The 26,776-nt window shown below is 31.5% G+C and overlaps 1 protein-coding gene across 1 annotated transcript; it reads right to left on the reverse strand.

Moving 5' to 3' along the window:
- Window positions 1-5,152: 5,152 nt before the first annotated feature.
- Window positions 5,153-10,973, reverse strand: LOC100800819 (uncharacterized). Its single transcript, XM_003541100.4, has 8 exons — window positions 10,724-10,973; window positions 10,521-10,638; window positions 8,867-8,983; window positions 7,280-8,776; window positions 7,137-7,200; window positions 6,622-6,761; window positions 6,208-6,519; window positions 5,153-5,710 (listed from the first exon to the last, which is right to left on the reverse strand). The coding sequence occupies exons 2-8, from the start codon at window positions 10,596-10,598 to the stop codon at window positions 5,312-5,314; spliced, it is 2,607 nt and encodes an 868-aa protein (XP_003541148.2). The 5' UTR covers window positions 10,599-10,638; window positions 10,724-10,973; the 3' UTR covers window positions 5,153-5,311.
- Between the last annotated feature and the right edge of the window lie 15,803 nt (window positions 10,974-26,776).

A 26,776-nucleotide genomic window follows, 5' to 3' on the forward strand; every position in this document is an offset into this window, starting at 1 on the left:
CTATTGAAAAGGGTTTTGCATTGGATTTTTGAACCTGTAATCGATTACCAGATGTTTGTAATAGATTACTAGCAACGAAACTCTTGAAATTCAAATTCAAAAGTCATGACTCTTCAAAATATAACTGTGTAATTGATTACCAGAAACCTGTAATCGATTACCAGTGAAGAAATTCAGAAAAAGCTTTTTGAAAAGACACATCTCTTTAAACCATTCTGAAAAGGCACGAAGGGCCTATATATATATATATGTGTGTCTAACTTCAAAAAGTAATGAGAGAGATATTCCAAGAGAACTTCATTACCAAATTCTCTCTCAACAACTCTTGGGCAAACACCTGCAAATCCATTAAGAGTTCATCCATGGACTTCAATTGTAATATCATTCTCTTAAAGAGAGAATTCTTCTTCTTCTTCTTAATCAAAGAGATTGATTAAGGGACCAAGGGTCTCTTAAGTTGTAAGGATTCCTGAACACAAGGGATGGGTTGTCCTTGTGTGGTTCAAACTTTGTAAAAGGATTTTACAAAGAGAAAGGAAAATCTCAAGTGGGTTGCTTGAGGACTGGACGTGGGCACAAGGGTGTGGATGAACCAGTATAAAATTGAGTTTGCATTCTCTCTTCCCTTATCTCATTTATTTTGTTGCAATCAATTTTGTCTTGCATGTTTAAAGAACATTATTAAATTGATTGTTGCTTCTTCTGCATTCTGAGCCTATCATTTAGAAGGGGTTAAAAGTTTGTTAGTGGGAAATTAATTCACCCATTCTTAAGATAACTAAGGCCACATTTGTCCAACACTTTTCAGCATCATCAAAACATGCATAATTCACATTCTCCCCCTTTTTGATGATGACACTCATTATCAAGAAAATTCTTTTTGACATCATCAAAACTTGCATGATTTACATTCTCCCTGTTTTTTATGATAACAACCATCTGTAGGTTGGGAGTAACAAAAAAATATCTATTTGTATATTGTTTACTCCCCCTTGATTTTGCAATGATTTCTTATATGAGACAGTTGAAGATTTCATAGATTTCATATATAAAAAGTTGTCTCATAAAGAATAGATAATTTCCCTTACTATCTTATCTTTTATCTATCTCTCCCCCTTTGTTAACATCAAAAATAAATCATGAGCAGAGAGGAGAAAACCATTCATCAATTTATAATGAATTAAAAGAGTAGAGAATGTCGTACTGTACAAAAGTGATACCAAAAGGCATTAAAATAAACTATTTTGCAATGTATGAGAGTCAAGTGATACCAAAAGGCATTAAAATAAACTATTTTGCACCCAAAAAAATACATATCCAGTATAAAACAATCAAAATAAAATTTAAAAAAAAAACAATCATCAAAAGTTATCAATAATCAACATAACCTTCAAACACAATCATCAAAATCAACCATCAAAAACAATTATAACTCTCAAACACAGTCATCATAGACAATCAAAAACTCAATCAAAAGCAATCAAAAACAATCATAAAAAACAAACATAAAAAACAATCAAAAACAACCATCAAAAGAAAATCAAAGACAATCAAAAAACTCAATCAAAAATTAACAATCATAGGCAAAAATAATCAAAAGTAATCAATCAAAGACAAGTGACCTTTTGGTATCATTTGATACAAGTTGTTGGGCTTGTTGATCAAGTGGCCTTTGTTTGTTGTCTCCATAGATCACATATTCACTATCTTTCGGAGAAATATGAATAATCTTTGATGCATATCCCGCCATATGTTTGGAGCAACCATTATCAATGTGTCAACTCTTCTCCGTTTTCATAGTCTTTCGCCATGAGACCCAGATTTATGATTTCATTTTCTGAATCACCTAAAGAATCCATGTCATTATCTTTCCAAGTGATGTATGCTTTTTTTTTCATTCTTTTCTTTGAAATTCCTCTTGTCAGATTTTTCCATTCTTCTTTTAAAGACAGGACAATCGAATCTCATGTGCCCAGGTTGATCGCATTCATAGCATTTTGAGGCTAAGGAGGAATCTTCTCCTTTCATCTTTGGATTGATATTTGATTTCCTTTGATTTCTTTTGTTTCTCATAAATTTATTGAATCTCTACACAAAAAATCTGAAATCATCATCTTCTTCTATTTCAGTCAAGTCCTCTTTGTCATTTTCTTCTTGAATAGAAGATGATGAGGCTTTGAGTGCTATTCCGTTCCTCTTTTTATCATTCTCTTCATGTTGATGGAGTCTCATAAGTTCCATTTCATGTTCTTGAAGTTTTCCAAAGAGAGTGGCAAGAGACATATTAGTGATATCTCTTGATTTTGCAATTGCCGTTACTTTTGGTTGTCATTGTCTGCTTAAACATCTCATCACTTTGTTAATGAGATCTTTATTAGAAAATACTTTTCCCTAATGATGCAAGATGATTAACTATATGAGTAAATCTCTTCTACATATCTTGTATGGTCTCATATTGATACATTCTAAACAGTTCATATTCATGTGTGAGAGTGTTTATTCTGGATCTCTTGACATCAGTTGTGCCTTTATGGGTTACTTGTAATGTATCCCACATTTCTTTTGCATTTTTACAATTTGAGACTCTAAAATATTCATCCATGCTTGATGCAGAAGTGATTATATTTTTAGCCTTTAAATTGTATTGAACCTTTCTTCTTTCATCATCATCCCATTCTTTTCTAGGTTTTTCTATAGTTGCATTTCCCACTACCATTGTAGGAATGAAGGGACTAAATTCATTGGCTTCCCATATATTTAAATCTGTGGCTTCAATAAAGATTTGTATTTGGGTTTTCCAATAGTGATAACCCTCGCCATTGAAAACAAGGGGCCTATTAATAGAATTTCGCTCAAGAAATGGAAAGTTAGATGAGGTCATATCTATTCTTGAAGTTTTTAAACATTTGACAAGAATCTTGCTCTGATACCACTTGTTGGATAAGTGGCCTCAATAACTTAAGAGGGGGGTGAATTAAGTTTCACAATTTTCCCACTAACTAATTTTAACCCCCTTTTAAATGATAGGCTTATAATGCAGGAGAAGAAGAAGAAGAAGAAGAAGAAGAAGAAGCAATCAATTTAACAATGTTCTTTTAATTGCGTAAGATAAAATTGATTGCAATAAAATAAATGAGATAAGGGAAGAGAGAAATGCAAACTTGATTTCTACTGGTTCAGCCACTTCCCGTGCCTATGTCTAGTCCTCAAGCAACCCACTTGAGATTTTCACTAACTTGTAAAAAACCTTTTTACAACTTCTGAACACTCAAGGAATCCCTTTCCCTTATGTTCAGAAAACTCACAATTCAAGAGACAACCAGTCTCTTGATTACAATCGACTTTCTGAGAAGAACAGAAAGATTTCTTTCCTTTAGAGTGGATAATAAAATTTAAAGTTCTTGGATGAACTCTCAATAGATTTGCAAGTATTTGTCCAAGAGTTGTTGAGAGAGCATTTGACAATGAAGTTCTCTTGGAATATGTCTCTCTTGCTTTTTGAAAGTAGACACATATATATAGGCACATCGTACCTTTTCAAAATGGTTTGAAGAGATGTGTCTTTTCAAAAAGCTTTTTCTGAATATTTTCACTGATAATCGATTATAGGTTTCTGGTAATCGATTACACAGTTATATTTTGAAGGGTCATGACTTTTGAAATTGAATTTTAAGAGTTTCGTTGCTGGTAATTGATTACAAGTTCAAAATTCAAATTCAAAACATTTTTTAACAGTTATTTTTCAAAATTGCCTTCTGATTTGGATGTCTTGGAAATAATTTGTTTTAAGGCAAGGTTTGATCTTGATTTAATCTTGAAGCACGACTTTGTTTGTTGAAGCAACCTTGTATTAATCTTGAAGCAATGCTTATCCATTGAAGCAACCTTGTTTGATTCTTCTTTGTCGTCATCAAAATCATATATTCATACATTCACGCAACTTATTTAAAAACATATGAATTTAATTTCTTATTAATAATGTAAAAAAGGTTATATATTAAAAAAATTATTATTGATATGATTTTTAAAGTAAATACAAGAATTAAGAAACTTACCTAAGAATTAGCAGATTAAAAATCATACTATATATGAAGGCATGTATTAACTATAGCCTGGCAGAGAGGATTTAGGAACATTTTTGTTTACTCCAATTCTTTGGTAGCAATCAACCTGTTGACAAATGTGTTACACATTCTTGCTTATCGCTGATACAGGAAATTCATAGTGTTCATAACTATGAAGGCAAAATATATTGGAGATACATTTTGAGGGAATCAAATCAAGTTGTTGATCTTCTTGCAGATCATGAGATGTATTTGGCTACTCGTTTCCATATTTTTGAATTTGCTCCGCAACTCATTTATAATGCTCTAATAGCAGATTTTGCTGGTATTTGCTTTCCCTCCTAGAGTTTTCTAGATTTGCTAGTTAATAATAATATTCATTGAACAAAAAAAAGATTAAAAAATATATTACTCCTTATTGTGCATGAACAAAATAGTTAGACTGACTTTTTGTTAAAAGTTTCAACAAACACCCATTTCAATTATTCAATTAATATCACTCCGAACTATTGAAGATTAAATTAAATTAAAGCTAATTCCCTTTAAAATATCAAAATAATATTGTTCTCTATAATTAAAAGAAAAAAAACTAAGGAACTATTTGATTATTTTCCATTCTTTTTTGTTATTCAAAACTATTTTGTAAAATTATTACCTTTAAAAAAATTTCTAACAGAGAATATTTTTGTTTTTTGAATGGTAACACTTAAAAATAGTTCTCAAACAAGCCTTTAATTCACGTCTATTTTCTTTCAAAAAAATGAAATTACTATCTATTCACCCATGAAAATGTCAAAGCAAGGGAGATCTTATGATTGCACCTTCTGAACATTTCTTTGCGGTAAAGATTGTAGCAGCCGTTGGACTTTTCTCCTCAACAATACATAATTTAAAATTAAAACGCTTCAAACAAACTACTAAAATATGCATGGCACAACTTGATTTCTTAATGGAATGACTATATGAACAAACAATTATCAACTAGCCCGGCCATTTCATGTGCAGGCTCCCCAACATAACCAACGAAACACATAAGCCAGATTAAAAATGAACAAGGATCTTATGCCCTCCTATGGATTAAACATATTCATCTGCAATTATATACAGTATTTCAAGATAAAGGGCAGACATTATTCAAGAGAATATAATCTATGATGAGTTCAATATAACATGAAACAAATGTTTTTAGCCTGTATAAACTAAATGCAATTAATATAAGCCTTTATCAAGTCTCAACATTTGGTTGATCAAGGAATTGATGCAGCAGCAACAAGCATTTCACCAGACGCATTTCCCACTGCTGCCACCATTTCACCGGACATATTTCCCACTGCTGTCAGCTTTACACCAGATGGATTTCCCACTGTTGTTAGCATTTCACTGGACGAATTTCCCACAGCAGTTAATGGAAAGACTTTGTCACAATCCTTAGCTCCAACTTGTGTAAACTCATTAACAAGCATATTCACAAATGCAGCTAAAGATGTCCTAAACTGGACTGAGCTGCTACTGTCACCTTGATCAACATCTTGTGCCCCACCTTTGACCACACAACCAACTTGAGCACCATCAATGTATGCCTTGCATGCCACCAGAATATCATGAGCTCGGCTGCAAAAGTTCCCAGCAACAAAGTCCTTGAAATTCTGAAACCAAAAAAAAAATAAAAAACCTAAATGGTCAATTTTTTTACCACAAAAGAACAGAAGTTACAAATAATTTACAAAAATACACACACACACATATAAAGAAATTCATGGCTTCCTATTTACTATTCATTTATTTCCAAGGATTTGCATGATAAATTAATACTTCATTCATAACAGCAGTAAATATATCTTACCACATAATTATAAGAAAATCTTAGGTGAAAAACTGAGGAGAGTAGAAGGATATAAGATAAACTAGAGTGTCAACATACAGATGACAAGAAACATTTAGCATGCAATTTTGAATTGATACATATCATACACTGATGCTTCATGTTCTTTCCAAATAACCATTCAATAAACTGATGCAATGCATGCAATATGGCTTCACTACATGATAAGATATTCCAACAGTGTGCAATAAGGTATGAGTGAACATGACAAAGAACACTTTTTCAAACAATATACTTTGTTTGGTAGTTCAAGAATCAAACCTTTGGAGGCCTTCTCATTATGTATATCATTGTCCTCAATGATAGGATGAATGTGTCCTCATTGTACTTCAAAGAACTAATTTCACCATATTGCGAATTGCTTAAATGTGCATATTCAGGCTCATTAAAGAAAGGCTTCGCAACCAAGATTAGACCCTGTATAGAGACCAGAACCTGTAAAATTGTTGAAACACCTGGAATCCACTGCTCATTTTGATGGCCGGTCCAGGTGTTAAGAAGACTAAGACAAACTTTTCCACTACTATATAAATTTGGGTTGAGCCTAAGCCCGCCAGAATGGTAGTGAACTTGCTGCATTAAAAAATGACCCTTGAGTTCGACTTGAAAAAAAGAGCACAGTGAACATGAAAATAATTAATGTTCAATTCAGATATAGTATCCTCAACCACATACTGGAGGTACATGCGGATAGCCACTCGAGAAGAAAACATCAAAAAAGAAAAGGCCATCATGATAAGGTGTTCCCTTTGCTCCAATAATCACGGCCCTTAGAAGATCTATTCTCGATTCATAAACTCTGACAAATATTGAATCTGTTCAATATAAAATTAGGTGTCAAAGCAACAAGGGATTTCTCGAAAAGCCTGTTGCACATTGCTCATTATGATATTCAAAACATAATTTACAGCCATTTCTAACTTCTAGTTTCAGACCAAGTATCTTGACTCCACAAAGGGAATGATTCATGAACATTGTTTCATATGGATATATATTAAAAAAAATGCGTCCATAGCTAGTTTTTTGGTAGTATCCCTTTAGCATATTAATAAAAATCATGGATACAGTCATACAGTACAGATCTATTGGCTTGAAAAAGAAATCAATTTAATCAAATACAAAAAGTGAGACGGATAAGGAAAATATTTTAGCCAAGTTATAACATGAATACTAATCAAACTAACTCTCACCTGGTAAATCCTTCTCCAATGACTTCCACTCTCCCTGGATTCTTTTAGCCCAATGCTTTGAATGCTATTCAGGAAATAAATTAACAGTAAACCTAAATAATTAAGATCAAAACTGGAGGAAAAAAACTGCATTAAAAGGTTACCTGTTCCATGGAAGAGTTGGCATGAACAAAGTGATGGTCTGAAACGTCTTCAATAACGTCAAATTGTTTAAAGCTTTGAAATTTCCTCAGAATTTCCCCTCTAGCTTCATCAGATATTGTAGCAACGGTATTATTGGCAGTTGCCTCATTATTTCCATCTCCCACAGAATTATAAACCCAAGAGTTATGAATCAATGGCCCAGGAGGGACATGAAAATGATGAGCAAAGGGAGCTGTATAATTATAATCATATGGATAATAATAATTATAATTAGGGAATGCCTGCAAATTATAAGCATTCGTCGACCACATCTGATTAATAGATTCAGATCCTGGATGATGATATGAAGGTCCAACAAAATTTGAATGATATGGATTGTAAACTGTCATCATTGAAACTCCAGCTTGTCCCCAATTTGGTGCCCCACCCGCAAGCGGTGTCCCGCCTACACCACTTGTAGGTGACAGTCCCCAATGTGGTGTTCCACTTATATGTGACAATCCCCATTCTGGTGCCCCACCTGCAGGTGGTGTCCCGCCTACACCACTTGCATGTAACAGTCCCCAATGTTGTGTTCCACCTACATGTGATAATTCCCATTTTTGTGTCCCACCCCCAGCAGGTGGCAGTCCCCAATGTGATGTTCCACCTATATGCGGTAATCCCCATTCTGGTGCCCCACTCCTTACAGGTTGTAGTCCCCAATGTGGTGTTCCACCTACATGCGACAATCCCCATTCTGATGTTCCACCCCCTACAGGCGGCAGTCCCCATTGTGGTGTCTCAAGAGGAGTCCCACCTATACCACCTGCAGGTGGCAGTCCCCAATGTGATGTTCCACCTATATGCGATAATCCCCATTTTGGTGCCCTACTCCCTGCAGGTTGTAGTCCCCAATGTGGTGTTCCACCTACATGCGACAATCTCCATTTTGGTGTTCCACCCCCTGCAGGTGACAGTCCCCATTGTGGTGTCTCAAGCGGAGTCCCGCTTACAGCACCTGCAGGTAGCAGTCCCCAATATGGTATTCCACCCACATGTGAAAATTCCCATTCTAGTGCCCCACCAACAAACAACAATCCCCAATCCAGTGCCCCATCTGCAGGTGGCAGTCCCCAATGTGGTGTTCCACCTGCAAGCGGCAGTTTCTTGGCCTCAAAATTGTTTACAAATTTATGGTTAGAAGAATAACAAATGTTAGGCTTCTTCTCACTCTCAAAAGATTTAGATGACCCCATTTCCCATGGCAACTTTAACTTCCGCCTCCTTTGTTGTGAGCCATTTGATTTCTTCTTACTCAGGGGAGTTTGAGAGTATTGTACTCCAGGAGGGTCCTTAATAGTAGGCTCTAGTGACAATGAAGACTGAGATGTCATATAATCTTTTGAAAAAAAATCAAAGCAATTGTCATCATCTTCTTCATCATTTGAGCTCTCAGAACTAGAACTATGACCATAAGTCCATCTAGATTTACCTATCACATCCTCACACACTTCCTGAAAATGATTTCAGGCAAAAGGTTACAGTCTTTTAATATGATCGAAAAGATAAAATCAACAATCTGTATGAAACAATAGATAGTTTACCATGTTTTGATGGGTGGTCTGAATCGCTTTCCCCTTGCCAACTTTCTGACCAAATAATATTAACTTGGTAGAATCATTGTCTTTGTCTGTGTTGATCACCTCATGATGAAAAATGGCCTACAAAAGTATAATACAATTAATATACAAGTCTGAGAAAGAAAAACATAAAGCTCCCGGAGACATCATTTGAAATGTATGTCAAGTACATAATGATGTAATCCAATCAATTGAGTTAATCTAAATTATCTCCCAGCCAAAATTAAGAAAGCAAGCAGCACTTATCAAAATTATGTTGAAGACCAAAAACCATTAATAAGAAATTCAACAAAACAACACATTCCCAGCAATGATACAATTGGAGAAGAAACACTACACGATTAGGAATTACAAACACGAGATATTAACAACTCATTAGTGTTAAACCTACTTAGTGTTACCAACTTAAAACAACCCAATTTTAAATATAATTTTATTTTGTAAAATTAATTGACATGCTTGTCAATTCTTGAATTGTTGAGGATCCAAACCACTTTATTCCTTCCAACAATAGCATAATTTTGTCAAAATTCTTGCAGTTTTTGTTTTTCGGACACAACTAAAAATAAACCTGAAAAGATATGATCACGACTACAATGATATGATACCCAATCATAGCTAACTCGCCAACCAATGTACCAAAAATTCCGAAACTTGGTAATAACAATGTAATCATTTTAAAAGATCTGAAGTTAATATATCAAAAGGATATTAAATAATTTTTAAAAAAAAAATGGAAAAAATACAAGTGTTTTCTTAACTTATTTTTTTTGGTTAAATTAATTTTTTTTATCATGTAATTGATTGCTTAGTTTCAATTTGATACTCTAATTTTTTCAGGTTCATCAATTTGATCCTTTAATTTTTAAAATCAATTCAATTTAGTCTTGTCGTCAAAATTAAACCACATAGCGGCGGCTTTAAAACATCACAAAATGCAATTTCTTAATACTGGAGAACTAAATTGAATTAATTTTAAAAATTAAAGGAAAAATTAAACCCAAATAAAAAAATTAATTTAAGGAGAAAAATCTAATTTAAACCTTTTTATTAGACCAAATTAATCCTCTCATCTATTTATTACACTAAGTTGACGACTTGCATGGACATGTCACATGTTTGCCACAACCCAAATCAACACTGTTAGTGTAAAATCTAACGAAATGGCCAATTGAGTCTATCAGATACAATTTAAAAGACCAGTGTAAATTTGTTTTATGAAACTAGAAAAAGTGAGGGAGAAAAATGCAACTTTGAATTATTTTTTTACAATGTTGCAATGAAAATGCTATCCCCTCAGTGAATTTCCAACCACTTTTAATCCCTCACCTAAAAACACCAACCCAGAAAATTAGGCTCATAGCATGCAAATCCCGAAACCTCAAACTCCACAAATGCATGCCATGATGACATAAAAAAAGCCTTTAAAAAAACCAAAAATTAACCAAAATCCAAATTGATCAATCAAAACACAATCATCCCCCAGACCACAAATTTAAACAAAAAAAAAACAAAACAAAAGGTTTAAAAACAAAAAAATCAATCAAAACTCAACATGAAAAAAAGAAAATATTGAATTAAAAAAAGATTAATGAGGTGAGGATAGTGAGATATATACCTCTTTTTGTTTAATTGAATTACAAGTGTTGTTATTGTTTGTAGTCGGAGGTGGAATCTCAATGACGTTCGGATCCATTTCCTAGTGAGAATTGCTTCCATTGAAACAAATTCTACTCCTGCAAAAAAAATATAGCATTTCAATGCAGAGATTGAAAGAGTTTTAGAATTGGAGAGTGAAAGAAAGAGAAAGCAAGTAATCACTTAAAATGTTGTTGGAACTCGATGGGCAAAGTCATGGCAAAGAAGAAGAAGAAGAAACAAAGAGAATGGTGCGTTTTAGAGAGCAAAAGAAAACGAGAGAGTGCAAGAGAAAGTGAAGAAGCAATGAGGGAGATTTTTATGGTAGGGGGTCACGCCTTGTCATGAACACCATCATGGCTTGCAACGATGCCATTTGAGTGTGTATTTCTTTTCTCTCTTTGTTTCCTCTTGTTTTCTAAAAGGACAGTGTTTTGGGTTAAATTTATGTATCTACCACTAGGGTTTGAATGAGGTCATAAGGGTGTGTCAATGAGAGACGTTTCTCTGCATTTGAGTTTAGCTGCACTTGTCTTGCATTTGCCAATAAAACAAAAAAATTGCTTTGTTTGGTAGTCAAGTTATTATATAGGTTAAATTAGTATTTTAGTTCTCTAATTTATTATTTAGGTTCAATTTTGTACTCTATTATTTTGTTTAATTTGGTTATTTAATTTTTAAAATTGATTCATTTTTTAGAAAATATATATTTTGTAACGGTTTTAAACCATTTAGTGACGGTTTTGAACCATTACAAAATGTGATATATAATTTACACCGAAGAACCAAACTTAATCCATTTAAAAAATTAAAAGATCAAATTAAATCTAAAAAATTAAATGATCAAATTAAACCTAAATAATAAAATAGAGAAACAAAATACTAATTGAACCTATTATATTTAACCATATTTATTATAATGTGTGGAATGATAATAAATGTGAAATTTGAGAAGTAAATTACCGACCGCTTGCATTAACTGATATATGATGTAATAATAAATAAATACTTTTGACTTTAATTATAATAATAGTTTTGTTAAATACTTAAAAGAAAATAATTTTATCTTTTATAATAATTATATTATCATAGTATGATAATTTTATTTGGTTGATTAGAATTACTACTTCCTTAACTACTTTTATATTCTCATAAAAAATAGTACTTGATGGCTAAAAACACTGCATTCGTTATATTTATGTAATATTAATGCATTTGTATATTGAATAAATATATATTACATATTAATATGTGATTAGTTTTATATTTAAATTTTGTATGCAAAAAATTCTTGATGGAGACTTGATTTTACCATGTTATAAATGTTTAAAATTTGAATATTTTTCATAATATATATATATATATATATATATATATATATATATATATATATAATGAAAAGTAAAATTTAAACTTAAGAATTAGGCCGACCTTAATAATATATCTCATAAAATATATTTATGATACTAAATGAAAAACAATGTAATTATTGTATTTTGAAAATCTGTTCAAAGATGTATATTAATAACATTCCATTTATTGTTATAAAGGATCGATATTGATGTGAAAACAGTAATGGTTGATAAATATTTAATTTATATTATTAATTATTTCTAATTAGTCAAGTATTTGATAATAAATCATTTTTGTATTTGAAATTAATTAACATTTGGTATTTTTTATATATTAGTTGTCATTTTCTATTGTAAACGTTTTGAAAAAATGTTACACTTTGTAAGTGGCTCATGAGTTATGACTCTTGGCTCAACAAAATCTAATCTTTCCGAAATAACTATTCTAATGCAGCAACTTTTTTTTTTCAAAAAGAAAGATCGACTTAAATAAATATTTAGACAGTTCTATGGGTTTCAAAAATTGTATTCTTGCATTCTCTTCCACCTCTAGATAACTACTATAAAGAGTTTTAGGCTGTTTTTTTTTAAAAAAAAAATTAAAAAAATGCTTTAAATGCTTTCAATTCTTAATATTAAAATCAAATCATACAAATCACAAACTCTTTCCTTTGATATCCTGTTTACAAAATTTATATAACTATAACCATCAAATACAAACAAAAAAATAGTGTAAACTTTTTTTAAATTAGAATAATTAATTGATACTTATATACTTTTTTATTCAATTCATACTTATATATGAAAATTGAGACCTTGACTTTACTTTTTTCTTCTTATCTCTGTTTCCTCCACCGACATTATAGAAAGAGTCGGATGAAAGTGGAAATTTCATTCAAGACAGTTTGTTTTTTTTTTTACAAGGCATTTAAGACAATTATTCAATGTAATTTGTCTCTTTAGCTATATATAATTTACTTTCCCACTTTGAAAAGTTGAGCATATTCAGGGGACGGTTGAAATTGTTTGAATGATCTTGACGAAGAGAGAGGTAAAGATTTAGCTACGCTTGTTAAAAATCGGATTCTGAGCTAAGATTTACTAAGCCCATATTTTTGTGTTGACCATAATCATTAGTCAACAGTCGTTGATTAAAACATGAACGGTGGAGATTAAAACTACGATGGGGCATGGTGGTATACCGAGTCCACTAGAATAGAACCTAGAAACTAAAAGTGTATTTGTTTTCTCTTTTGGAGCAAAAGTAGTATAATGAATTAATGTTTCTTAAATGATTTAATTAATGTTCTATTTTGGAAGCTTGGTAGTATATTTTGAACTTTGGTCAGTAAAACATATCAGAAAGTGGAAAGTGGAACCCCATAAATGCGAGATATGAGAAGTGGAAAATTGAAACTATAATAAAGGATGATAATAAATTAGTTTTGGTTTTTTCTTGCTTTCTTTTGTCAAACGTAACTGAAGACACGAAGACGGTGTGAGATTCATGAGAAAAGAGAGGAACCATAATAATAAATCTTGACTTTTTCTTTGCTTTCTTTTGTCCAATGTAATGCAAGCTGAAAATGCGAAGATGGTAGAAGAAAGAGAAAAAAAGAGACAAACAAAAAGAGGTGAAATCATTCGTCAAAACAAAAATTAATTTTAATTCATTTTTGTCTTAAAAAAATGAGTAAATTGCCTCAACTATCCATGGTTTCAAAAAATTATATAAACAATCAACTTTTTTTAATCACCATAATAATTTTCTTTGTAAGAAGTGTTAGTTTAATCTATAAAGAGGTCTAAGAGTAATATTTTCAAACATCAAAAGAGAGTTTTAGTGTAACATAAAAGAGAATTTCAACCTAATATTTTTAAATATAGGATTAGTATAGGGATTGAAAAAAGAGTGATGTTATATGTAATTTGAAAAAAGTCCACAGAGTGTGAGTATTGAATTTAATTATATTAAGATTTTATTTGAATTTACTTTGACTTCAAAAGAAATTAATTTACTTTCAATATAAACTTTTTATTCATTATTAATCATATTATTAAAAAAATATTCAAGAAGTATTGTTTATTATATGAGAAGTATTAATTATTTTAATAAAAGACAATATTTGATGATAATGTAGACAAATTTATACTAATAGTAAACTAAATTCAAATTAAACTGGTCATAAATCAATAGACATTACTTTTATGTATATTTAGAAATTGTATATTTATACAAATTAAATACAAAAAATACTTGTTCAGATCATGCCTTGCATAGGATTACATAGGTTGATCTAACATGGGGGATTTGAATAATTTACTCAAAATCCTATTTTCAAATTTCATTGTTATAGTCATTAAAAAAAAAACACCATACATAAGTACTTTAGGTTCAATAAAAAAGTACGTTAGGTAAAAAAAATTAAAAATAAATGTGAAATTTGACTAAACTTATGTATGTATTAATACGAAAATATTTAAATAATTACTAAATCACCAATAAATGAGAAATTACATGAAATAATTACTTAAAAAAAATTACAGTAGAATTTAAATTTTTTATAAATTCACATTTTTATTGTGTATCTTGTGTATGATTATTGTTTACTTTTTGTATATTACAGTGAAGAATCAAATCTTAATTAAATTATTTAAGGAATCCAATTATATCATCGTCATTTAATAATTATTAAATATGATAAAATGATTAATTTTAATACATAGTCAATATAAAAAAAATAAATTATTAATCATTTTGAAATTATCCCAAAATATTTATTTAATTATATTTTTAAATACTTTATGACAATGGTTTGTGTGTAAATTGTATATGTTTATGTATTTATATGTTTTTTTTCCTTTTTTCATTTAGTTTAACAGGCTTTATAATATAATATTATTTTTTTTAATTGAAACTCAATAGTGTAGACCCTTTGCTATGCCAAAACACAATTGCCCAACCTCCAGCTCTCATTTAGGGTTCGAAGTTCTTCATACGAAATATGGTCTTGCATTTTTGGTTTAGTGTTCATCGCTCTTTTGTTGGGATTTTCAATAAACCTTATAAAATACCAAATGAGCACCATAACACATTATGTCAGATTATCAAGAGGTTTTAAGGAATACCTGGATCCATGGAGCTTGATTAACACGCAGCGGAATCTGACAGTGGTCACGAATAATTGGTTTAATGACCTTCCTCAACCAAATCAGCTTCTTCCTTATGGGACCTTCGTTTTCTCTTCAGATGGGGAGAGGAGAAACTATTTATTGATTTGGTGTATTGGGGACCATAACCATGCCTTATGTTTTAAACCTATTAGGGTTCTCATTATCCTCTAATGGGCCAAACTGGTTTCCGCTCATTAAGCCCATATCAATTTTCTGGCAGTCTAATGGGCTCACTTAAATAGATCACTTTATATTGAACCCATTTAAATGTAAATAACTAATATAAATGTTATAATATAATATGCAGCCCATATTAATTAATTAGGAATTATCAAATTCCTAACAATCTCCCACTTGAGCTTCATATTAACCTTAGACATTTATATCACAAAAATCTTTAGGCACGCAACCGTATGTTATTTACTTTTAGACTCCTTTTATACAATCTGGTCCATCTCATATAGCAACAGGAAACCACTGCAGTTTTAATCACAATTTAGCTTGACTAAGCGACAATGATCACCACTGTTACTCATACTTGATGACATAGATCAAATATAGATAAGCGGCATGGAAATTACATACAATGTGATCTTAATCATGTCTATTTCCAACTAGTCCAAACTTTATTATTTATAGAGATCAATCCAAAATGCAATACAAATATTGCACACAAACAAACTTATAATGAAATGATAAACTTCAACTTTATTTCTGCAGAAAATACAAATAACAAAATGTTTGCAAACCGTAAGATATAGAACATGAGTAAGACTCCCACTAAACTAAGGTACTGTCAGGAATTATACCCATATGAGCAGTGTGCTTGTGAAAAAAAAAAAACTTTAGTGTCATACCTTTAGTAAGTGGATCAACTAGCATGGAATGAGTTCCTATATGTTTTATGCAAATCTATATTTTCTGGATTCTTTATTTAACAACCAAATACTTTATGTCAACAAACTTTTATTTGGTTGAATCCTTAATAAGACTGCTAAGATATTGTCTCAATAAACACCTGATGGCTACTTGATGTTGGCGACAACAGGCAAACCGGTTACAATAATTTAGCAATCATAAATTCTAGTATGATGTCTCATAGCAAAATATTAACTCCACCAACGTGGTTAAATGTGCATCCTTATGTAGAGTGATTGTTATTAAGACATTCTGAAAAATAGAAGTCATAATACCCAATGATCTCTAAACTTCTAGACTTTCAATATGAAAACACGTAGTTTCTTGTTCTATTCAATTAACGCGTAATGTGTTTTACTACTTCTAGTTTTACATATCAAGATTACTCATATATCACCTTAGGGCTCCCTTTTCAAACTCTAAATTTTACACATGCAGATTTGGGATTCACATAATATGAGTAATTTAAACCATAGTAGTAACAACAACAATAATTAAAGAAGAGAACAACAAACATGCAATGCAAAAATAATCTTTATATTAAATTTCAAGACCCAAACAAGATACCTAGCGCACCATTAATCCTCAATCTTGGGATTGAAAAAGACTAACTGCAAGTGGTACTCTCAATGCATTGATCAAACATTGGTGATAAATCCTGTCAAACAAAGGTTACCTTTGGACACTCCATTGCTCACATGGAAAACTTATATGATGATTATTCCGGTCAAATAATGATTGTCTTTGAACATTTCATTATTCACATGGAAAATCAAACTATTTATAATCATCACATGTTTACCATTTCAAGCATGTAATTATTCTGTCAAATTGTGTCTTTCTTTGGACCGAGCATAATTTACATGAATAATTTCATGCAACATCTATGTAAATTCAATCAAATAAATTTATGCAACAGAGGTTACTTTGGCAACATGTTGTTTCAATCAATTTAACCAAAAATACAAGATAATTTAATACAATAAATGGGAGGTCTTAAAATTACACAAATTTTCTTAAAATTACACAATTTAACCAAAATAATCCTTTAAAGATACTAGAGAAAAAGTTTCTTTATAGTCAATGTCTTCCTTCTGAGTAAAGCCTTTAGCAACTAAACGAGCCTTATATCTCTCGATATTATCCTTTGAATCCTTCTTGGTTTTCAATATCCATTTACAACCAATAGGTTTCACACCTTCAAGCAATTCGACTAGATTCCAAAATTCATTGTCATTCATAGACTTCATCTCATCCTTCATGGAATCAATCCAATTTTGAGAGTTAAAACTGTGCATAGCTTGATAGAAGTTGATTGGATCATCCTCTGTTAAACCAACACCATCCTTATGTTCTTGGTGAAATCACTACTAAAAAAACAGCATTTTACGACAGGGATTCTACGACGGTTATTTGGGAACCGCCTTAGAATGTTATATATAATTATTTTAACAATAAGAGCATTTTACGACATTCATTCTAAGACGGTTAATGAAAACCACCTTAGAATGTTATATATAATTAAATTTACCACAGGTTTTATCAAAAAATTGTTTTAAGTCATTTGGAATAATAAAACAAAATGCGTAACTCGGTGTCTCCTTTCTTGCTGAAACTCTAACCCCTAGCCTCAATCAACATCGTTTCGCCTTCCATGACTCCAGAGTATTTTCACCACTCCACTCTCTTTCTTTCCTCGCCACTCCACTCTCTTTCTTTCTTCTTTTCTCTTAGTGCGTAAACCATGGCTTTGTTGGTGGAGAAAACCACACAAGTGGTCACGAATACAAGGTCAATGACCTTTCCTAGGGCCACGCCGATGCTCCTGCTGCATCTTCTCCACCCAAGACCACGCCGCTGCCACTATTGCACCGAGCATGCCCTCGATTGGGGCCCCGATGAAGGACCCAACCTCATCGTTGATGACGGTGGTCACGCTACCTTCCTCATCCATGAAGGCATCAAGGTCGAGGAACTTTATGAGAAGACCGATGAACTCCTCGACCCCAACTCCACTAACAACGCTGAGTTCTAGATCGTGCTTACCATCATCAGAGATGGGTTGAAGACCAATCCCACCAGGTACCGCAAGATGAAGAGCGTCTTGTAGGGTTTCTGTGGAAACCACCACTGGAGTTAAGAGGCTCTATCAAATGCAACCGAATGGCACTTTTCTCTTCCCTGCTATTAATGTCAATGACATTGTCACCAACAACCAGGTAATATTTCTTTTTCCCCCAGATCTAGTGCCTTTTTGTGTTAAAATATAGGATTGAGTTCATATATGTTGTTTTTGGATGGGTTTTGTGGCATTAGTGAAATGGGGTTTTGAACCTGTCAACTGCTTGACTAATGTCCTCTAAGAAGTCTGGATTGGTATTGGGTGCTATTTTAGTGTGTTTGGATCTATGTGTTGAAAAAGCTTGACTAATTATCTTGTCATTAACCCATAGATGACTGATTATGATGAGTATGGCACGCCTGTGGATCGAGAAACAATTATGAAAGAGCTTGAGACTTTCTACAGACAGCGATCCATCGAATTTAAGCCTCTTAAGTTTTATAGAGAGTCACTCAATTGTCTTAAGTACGTATAATATCCCCTGTGATGCATTCATGGAATTTAAGCCTCTTAAGTTTTATACTGTAGTTGTGCTTTTAGTACTACTGTTTGTTATGCTTTCCCTATGTTTGATGGCCTAGGTAGAGTTTATATACTCAAGAGCTACACAAATGATTGCAGACACTAGTTGTAGGCTATAGCACAAAGAGAACTGATGTCGTGGAAGTCAAGCATTTTTTGACTTTGTCCTCAGTCCTCTTGTCAACTTTACAAAGATCCTATCATTTAGTATTTGTCATTCATCTAATAAATCCTTTTTGAATTTCGAAAGATATGGTAGGGCTATGTTCAAATAGTTGTTGTTTGACTTGTGGAGACCTGGTAACTGCTTCAGCCTATGTGATTTGGTCTTGTACTTTCCTTATAGTAGGTTCATGAGCCACAACCCAGATTCTTTTTTTTTTGTCCTGTAACTTCATTTTGATTAATAGACAATTTATTTATAAATTTTGGAACAGAATATATCATTACATTTTTAGTTTATTTGACATTGGGTTTGCCTCTTGTTAGGCTTTAGATATCATGTTGAGAATGAAAGAGAATGAGAGACACGATGACTTGTGTCAAAATTACACAGCGGAGCATATATTTATATTAGGAGTCAAGGGGTCTTAAATACAATAATATTTACAAGAATATACAGTCACTCTAGAAGACATAATTGCATAACATATATACTAGCTAGAAAAAAATATATAATATACCATATTTACAAGTATTACTATGATTACATAATTCCCATCATGTTTTGGTCCCTTTGCTAGTTATTGATTACCAATAAGTGATAAAGTTGATCTTATTGATTGATTATATGTAGGTAACTGGATCCAAGTTGTGGCGGCAAGTAGGAGAGTCTTTACATTTTAGCATTATTCCTTTTCTGTTTTATTGTTAAGAGAATAGCCAATGATTGGCTCAGAAATTAGTTATATAAATATCTGAATGATTGACTCAGAAATTAGTCATATATGAGCCAAAAAATTTAAGCCAAGTTTGTTGCTTTACCTTCCCACTTGTGTTATCTTGCCATTGTCATGGTTTGAGTAATTCATACTATATTATTCAACAAAACTTTGTAAACGAAAGTGACAGCATATAAATATATTTTTCCTCAAGTTTATACTGTATAATCTTACATTTTTTCTTTTTAATTTTGTTTTATTAATATCTTAAACTAATTTGCTTCTTGGCAGCTACAATTTGAAGATTTTTAAACATTGATGCTATTATGTTTTATTAATATCTTAAATTGGTAATTCTGTTTATGGGTCATTATTTAGTCTTCAGCTTCACAAGAAAATATAAGTTATATCTTTTTGTAGCATGTGTCTACTTGGTTATCATTACATTGTTAAATGAAAGAAACTAACATTGGTATCACCAGAAATACACTTCAACCCACGAAGAGCATTTCTGGTAAAGGTGTTATAGTACTATTATCATTTGGCTTATGAGCACGGGCTCTATCTACTCAACTGTTAAGGTGTGTTTGGATTGCCATTTCAAGCTTCCAAACATCAGTTTGATAGAAGGAACTCTTGTATTGAATTTAAAGAGAATGTTGTTGGTTATGTTGGATGTAACTTTTTCCCAAACACATTAAATTAATCTTGACTATTGCAATCTCTATTTGCAAACCTGAATTTTCTCTTTTCTTAAAGGGGATGAAAATACTAGACATTTTTTTTTAAAAAAAAAAGAAGAAAAACTTACTTGGCACTTTATAGAGAAGTCATTAGTCTTAAAAGCCAAAGCTATATTAGGAAGGGAGAGCCTCTACTACAAATGAGGGGTTAGTGTTTCACAGGTCATGGCCCTATGGTTTGATCCAAAATCTATACAATATCAATTAGGATTTATCAGCTAATAAATGATAATTCATATTCGAAGTTGGGAGAAAATTGCAGCCAATTATAACTAATATCAGTTGCTATTTTTTTTCTGGTATAAATTAGCTGCAATGTCACATCATGATCTTTATGGTCTCTACGTATTTGTAATTAAAATTCATTCTTATGCATCAAATGTGTAACAGTATTATCTAATTTCTGTGAAGTCTGATTGATATGGCATCCTACTCTATACTCACTTTTTGCTTATGATATGGTAATTTGATGGATTAAGCTAATTATGCAAGATCATGTAGGGATGCAAATCAAGAGGTATCAAACTTTGTGGGGCACTTGCTCCAGCTGGAATGATTGTTGCATGGACCTCTAAATGCCTTCCTAATTATCAAAGAGAGAAGTATGTTGTAGTAACAATTGTTGATTGCCGCACGCTTCTTGATCCAGTCCTTCCCAGTAACCATGCTGGTAAGCCATATTTTGTAGTCATTTTTGTTTGTTTTATTATGCTGCTGCTGCTACTTTGGCATCATGCCTAATTGGTTTACTTGATGCATGCTCTTCTTTTTTCAGGATGTGTCCTGCGTGTAACAAAATTATATCATGGCATCAACCACAAGAAAATCAATTAGAAGAACTTGAGAGAGGGGGTAGGGGAGTAGCTTATTAGTATTGTTTCTTTATAGTTAACAAACTTCTATAAAATTGATTAAATTTATATAAAATTATGCTAATTTTTTTTTGTTTGTCCAGCTTAATCTTGAAATTTATACTAAGGATAAGGAATCTGAGTTCTCAATGTTAGTTGATCGTGCCACTGGTGGAGCCAGCATCAAAGATGGTGAGGTGGAATTGATGCTTCATAGGTATTCAAGCTTTCTTTTATTAATGCTAATTCAATATTATTTTATTGCAAACAAAGTATTAACACAATGTTTACTACTCAAGGCGTATTCTCCATGATGATAGTCGAGGTGTTGGGGAACCACTTGATGAACAAGTTTGCGTGATCAACAATAATAATACATTTGAAGGACTAACAGTATGACAATGTCATCAATTAAATTATACTTTGTATCCTCTTTACTATTGACTGAGTGACAAATTTAGTTTGTTTCTATGAAAGATGTGGATTGAAACAATTCCATTTTACTAGCTTGGTAGAAAAACTAGAAAGTAGAAAATGATTGTGTTTTCTTTTCTTCTATCTATATATTGAATATCCATCTCTATTTTTTTCCTTCTATGTAATATTAGGTCAGAGGAAATTATTATATCAGCATCCACAAGCTTGGAGTTGGTTCACGTTGGCGTCGTACAACTGCTCAGGAAATTTATTTTCCATTCTTAGTGGCTTTTACACATGAGGTATGACTCAGCTGCATGTACTTACAGTCTTACACTAGCTATGTCTGCTAAATTCGGCTCCAAACTCCAACAAACTCCATGCAGAATAAGCAGCTCTTTTATTGAATGATGATATAAGGATGATTAATAATTTAAACATAATATTGCTCTCTTTTTTATCAATAGTTTTAAAACTATTATAAATGAATGAACAAAAATATTCAAATTAATAAATAAATATTTACTACTATATTTTAAATTAATGTATTTGGCAATGATATTAGAATGATGTTAGGGCATGTTTGATAGGAGATCAAAATTTTATTTTTAAAAAATTATAGGTTGAAAAAATTAATTTCTCATGTTTGATATGTATTTTAAAAAAATAACATTCATCATAAAAGAGGTTTCTTAGAAATACTTTTTAATTAATTTTTTATGAAATTTTTTATTGACCTGTGTAGTAGTTAAACAGAATCACCCTTTAGGAGGCATTTGTTTCAACGTATATCTTTACAAGAATACTATGAAAATGAGTGTTATTTCTTTGTAAATTCAAAACATGTTTGGTTATGATTTAATCTTTTTGGTAATATTTTCCAAAATTATAATGTTTCAACGTTGCTATTGATGCCTTTTCTATGTTTCATGCAGCATCTATGCTTAACTGGACTTTGATATCTTTGCTTGATTTGATGGCATTTCTTCTCATTCAGTACAATGCTTGTAGAAAGGGTGAGAAGCTTGCTCTTATCCTTGTTTAACTCGCGTTGTTGCATTATGGGCTGAGGCACTTTTGATGTTTCCTTTTACCATTTTGGGTTTTGTAATAAAGCCTTTACAATTGGAAGGTGACCATTTTCTTCTGTTTGATGTGTTTCATAATAGCTTTAGTTTAGTTTTTTATTCAGTCTTTTAAATAACAATTTTAAATTATATATCATTCTTAAAAATAAGACAATTCTTTAATGTATTATTCTTCACCTAATTATATGTTTTCTTCATTTTACGAGACACATCTTTTAACTTGTTACATTAAATCAGATTAATACTTATTTATTAATTAAATATTCAATCAAATCATATATTTACTTATTTTTTTAATTAAATTAAACTGAACCAGAAATTTTCAATTTTTTATTTGAACAATTAGACTAATTATGATAATAATTAAAGTTTTATTTACAAAAAAAATATTATTTTATATTTAAAATTATATTTTTTTATACTTAAAATTAATAAATATATATCAATTAAATTTATTTTTAACATTAAACTTTTATACTATCGGCTAAAGCATGTGTGGAGATGACATGTAGAAGCCTTAGTAAGGAGAGTAGGTAGAGGCAGAGGCAGATTGAGAAAACTGTAGGCTAAAGCATTAAGGGAAACCAAAAAAAACAACAGTCAAAACCATTAAACTGAGAAAAGAATTGTGGAAGTTTTATACTTATGCTAGGATTCTGATACCAATTTATCTTCATATTTTTGCCATGGTAACTTGATCCATCTTGCTTTTGAAGGTAGATTAGTTGTTGCTTTGGTTGTCACAGTGTCACATAAGCCATATTTTTAATATGGTAAAATATGGAGGTTACTAAAAAAAAGAGCTTAAACAGATATTTCTGAAAATAATAAAATACAAAGCTGGCCGGCAAGGGCACAAAATGCAACTTCTAATAGTATGTTGGAAACCCAAGTGAGTTAATATATGTTCTGAAAGATACTATACTATCATATTGCCTTCTTTAATCTACTTGGTTAGGATGTTAACTTGCTCCAATAATTGTAAAGGACCTTTTAATGAAATCAACATTGGATTCAATTTTCCAAGATGCATTTGGAACTGAACTTGACAACATGTGTGGATAAAGTCAAGAAGAAGGGAAGATTTTTGCAGATGCTTTTGATACATCCAGTGCCTAAAGTCAGGTATATTTGTCTTGTTTTTCATTGGGCTCCATCTCTTTTATTTTAAATCCAGTCCACTTTGTCTTGTATTTCATTTGCTGAGGTGGAATGAATAAAGATATCACTCCTTGCATATTGGCTTCAGACCCAATGTCTTCGTCACTGAGGCCTCTAGACAAATTGGCATGGTCATCATAAACTACTCCTTACAGTAGGGCAGGTTGTGTTCACTGCTGATGATGTTGAAGAATGGCATGCACAACGAAAGAGTGTCATCTTGGTATTCCATTTTTTGCTTTATAATCAGTTTTCTATGCTGCTAATTCTCTCTTTTTTTTAATATGAAAAATATGCAATCTTACTTAAAAATTATTAATATGAAATATATATGTTAAAATTTATTTATGTCTCTGGGCAAAAGGAAATAAAAATCTAGTGTTGCTTAATAGGTTGAAGATGGAAATATTTCTTATATTTTATAAGATCTGGCTCAGAATCTAGAGATAGAAATGGAAATCTTTATTGAAAGGTGGAAATCGCTATGAGTTTGAGAATTCAGACCCTCCCCTTTCACCAACTTACTTCCCCAAAATGTGTCCTCTCTCTTCCGCTCTTCTCTTTATTCTATTATTCAATTCCATCCCCCTGAAACCTCCTATTTCTTATTCCAACATATTACTTATGGAAATTCAGGCAGCTCTTCTAGTAGCCTTAAAGGTGATTCTGAGAGAGACTTCTTCGTTGAATTAAAAAAAATTCACAGATTAATGGTGAGTTAAAAAAATTTCACTATTTTAGTTTTCTAAACTGTATTATGTTACAGTATTTCAAAAATCCCTTGAGTTTAAATTGAATCTTGGATTCACTTTTGGAATGGGAATGAAGGAGAAGCAAAGGAGGTGAACAAAAAGGTAGATAGGGGCTGGCTGGTCCCGGGCCTAGGGGTGATAACCCAAGGCCCACAACTTTAAGGGGCCAAAAATATTATATAAATTTTTGGTAAATTTTTTATATTATTAATTTATGCTATTTTTATAAATACATTGAAATAATTGTAAAAAGTCACTAGTGATATATTTAAAAAGATTAATTAAAATAAAAGGTCAAAATTAATAAATTGAAATATAAAATAATATGAAAAGTAATATGTTAAAAATAAATTATAAGTGTCTAAGTAAATTAAATTTTTTTAAAAATAGAGACACCTATTTGAACAATAGAGACACCTATTTAAACACCCCCAAAAGTACAGATTTAGAAATTTGATTAGCCATAGTTTTACCAGAGACACATGTTTGAAAATAGTCACATATAGTGTATGCGTATATGTCTGCTTCCCTGAAGAATTATTTTGAATTTTGTTTCGTTTTCACTATAAATGGTGGTATTGAATCCCCCCCCCCCATTATGCAATTTACAAAGATGTGTTCTGGTTTTTGTTGCCACTGGACATTCATTATTCATATAAGTCACTATTTGTTCATGAGTTGAGGAGGGTATGGATAATATATTTGAGGCATGCTTATCTTAATTGCTTGAAACTAGAGGCCAGATACAAAATCACCCTCTACTTTTTTTGCTGTATTATATTTTTTTTGTTTGTTTTGAATTTGAATTTTGATGCAACAGGTTTGGTATGTTCCTATCTTTTGTAAATTTGTAGATTTTTTCTGCTAACGTAATATTTTGTTACTTCCTTCTAGATTGAACTGAAAACTACACCTGCTGATTTTCGTTTTCCTACAACAAATCAAACCAGACATTGTTTCACAGGTGGAATTCCTGACATTGGCTATCTTGTTTTGTGAAAATGTTATCTAGAATCTTTTACTTAATATTCATTTTAATTACAGATGCATGGCAGCAAAGGGTGAAAACTCTGGTGAATCTGAGAGATTTTCTAAATATTACCGCTCCCTTTGCCCGGGTGAATGGGTAAGTAGCCCCTAGAATCTTTTACTTAATATTCATTTTTATTGTTGTGTTTACACTGTGTGTTGTTGAATTGAGGATAGTTTGGATAATAAACTTGTATACTTTTACTCCACTAAGTGTTCGGGGGCATGGATCCTTTTCATTTTGTAAGCTTTTTGGGCTAATAAATAAAATGGAGAGGATCTTTTCTTAGGTGTTCAATTATTTGAATTTTTAAGAAATGACACCGAATTTGATATACTCTGCTCTTAATATAAATTGACAAGTAATTAATTAAGATATGTATGAGATTGTCATATATTACATGTTTCCGAATGCATTAATATTATTACATGTACCCCAAAAGTTGACTTAATTATTTTTCTCTTGTAAATTGTATTTTTTATTCACTTGGTTTGTAACCATCATGTATATAAATCCCTTAAGGTTGAGTGCATTTTTTACTCACCTAACAATTGTTAAAATATTATTATCTCCTTTGATCTCAAGTTGGTAGCATCTCTATTTTGCATCCTTATTTAAGCCATTGTCAAGGCTGAAAATGGAGTATTTTGTCTTGGGTTCTTCTAAACCAAGTCCAACCCAGTCGTCTCTATTTCAGCACTGTTCATGCAAAATATTCATCACTGATAGTGACCATTGTTTATGTATAGAAAATGCTTAGCCTGTTATGAATTTCAAAAATGCAGATATAAATCTATCACCACTAGTCTTTCTTGCTATCCTATTTTACCAACTATATATCAGTGCATGGAAAAGATATGCCTAATTTTCTATTCATTCAGCCTTTATTTTCAAATTGCAGCCATATGATGACTAAAATTCACTTATCTCAATGATATATTGGAATGAGATTTTCTAAAATCTAAATCACTTTTTTTTTTTTGTAATTGATGTCCTGTGTTATGCTATTTTGTATCTCTTTACTCTAAATATGTCAAATTCTTATTTATTTTTTTGATGGTTTAGTTACTGGAAATCTGCATATTAAATGGATGTCAAATAATTTGTAATGGCGGACAAAAGAGTTAATGAAAGATGTCTTGTTCCTTATTTAAAATCTACTGATTTTCATTTATTCTATACTTACTCTTGGTGTATATGTGGCAGTGTTGTTTTCACCATTGGA

Source organism: Glycine max, chromosome 12 (assembly GCF_000004515.6).
Source record: "Glycine max cultivar Williams 82 chromosome 12, Glycine_max_v4.0, whole genome shotgun sequence".
Taxonomy (NCBI): Eukaryota; Viridiplantae; Streptophyta; class Magnoliopsida; order Fabales; family Fabaceae; genus Glycine; species Glycine max.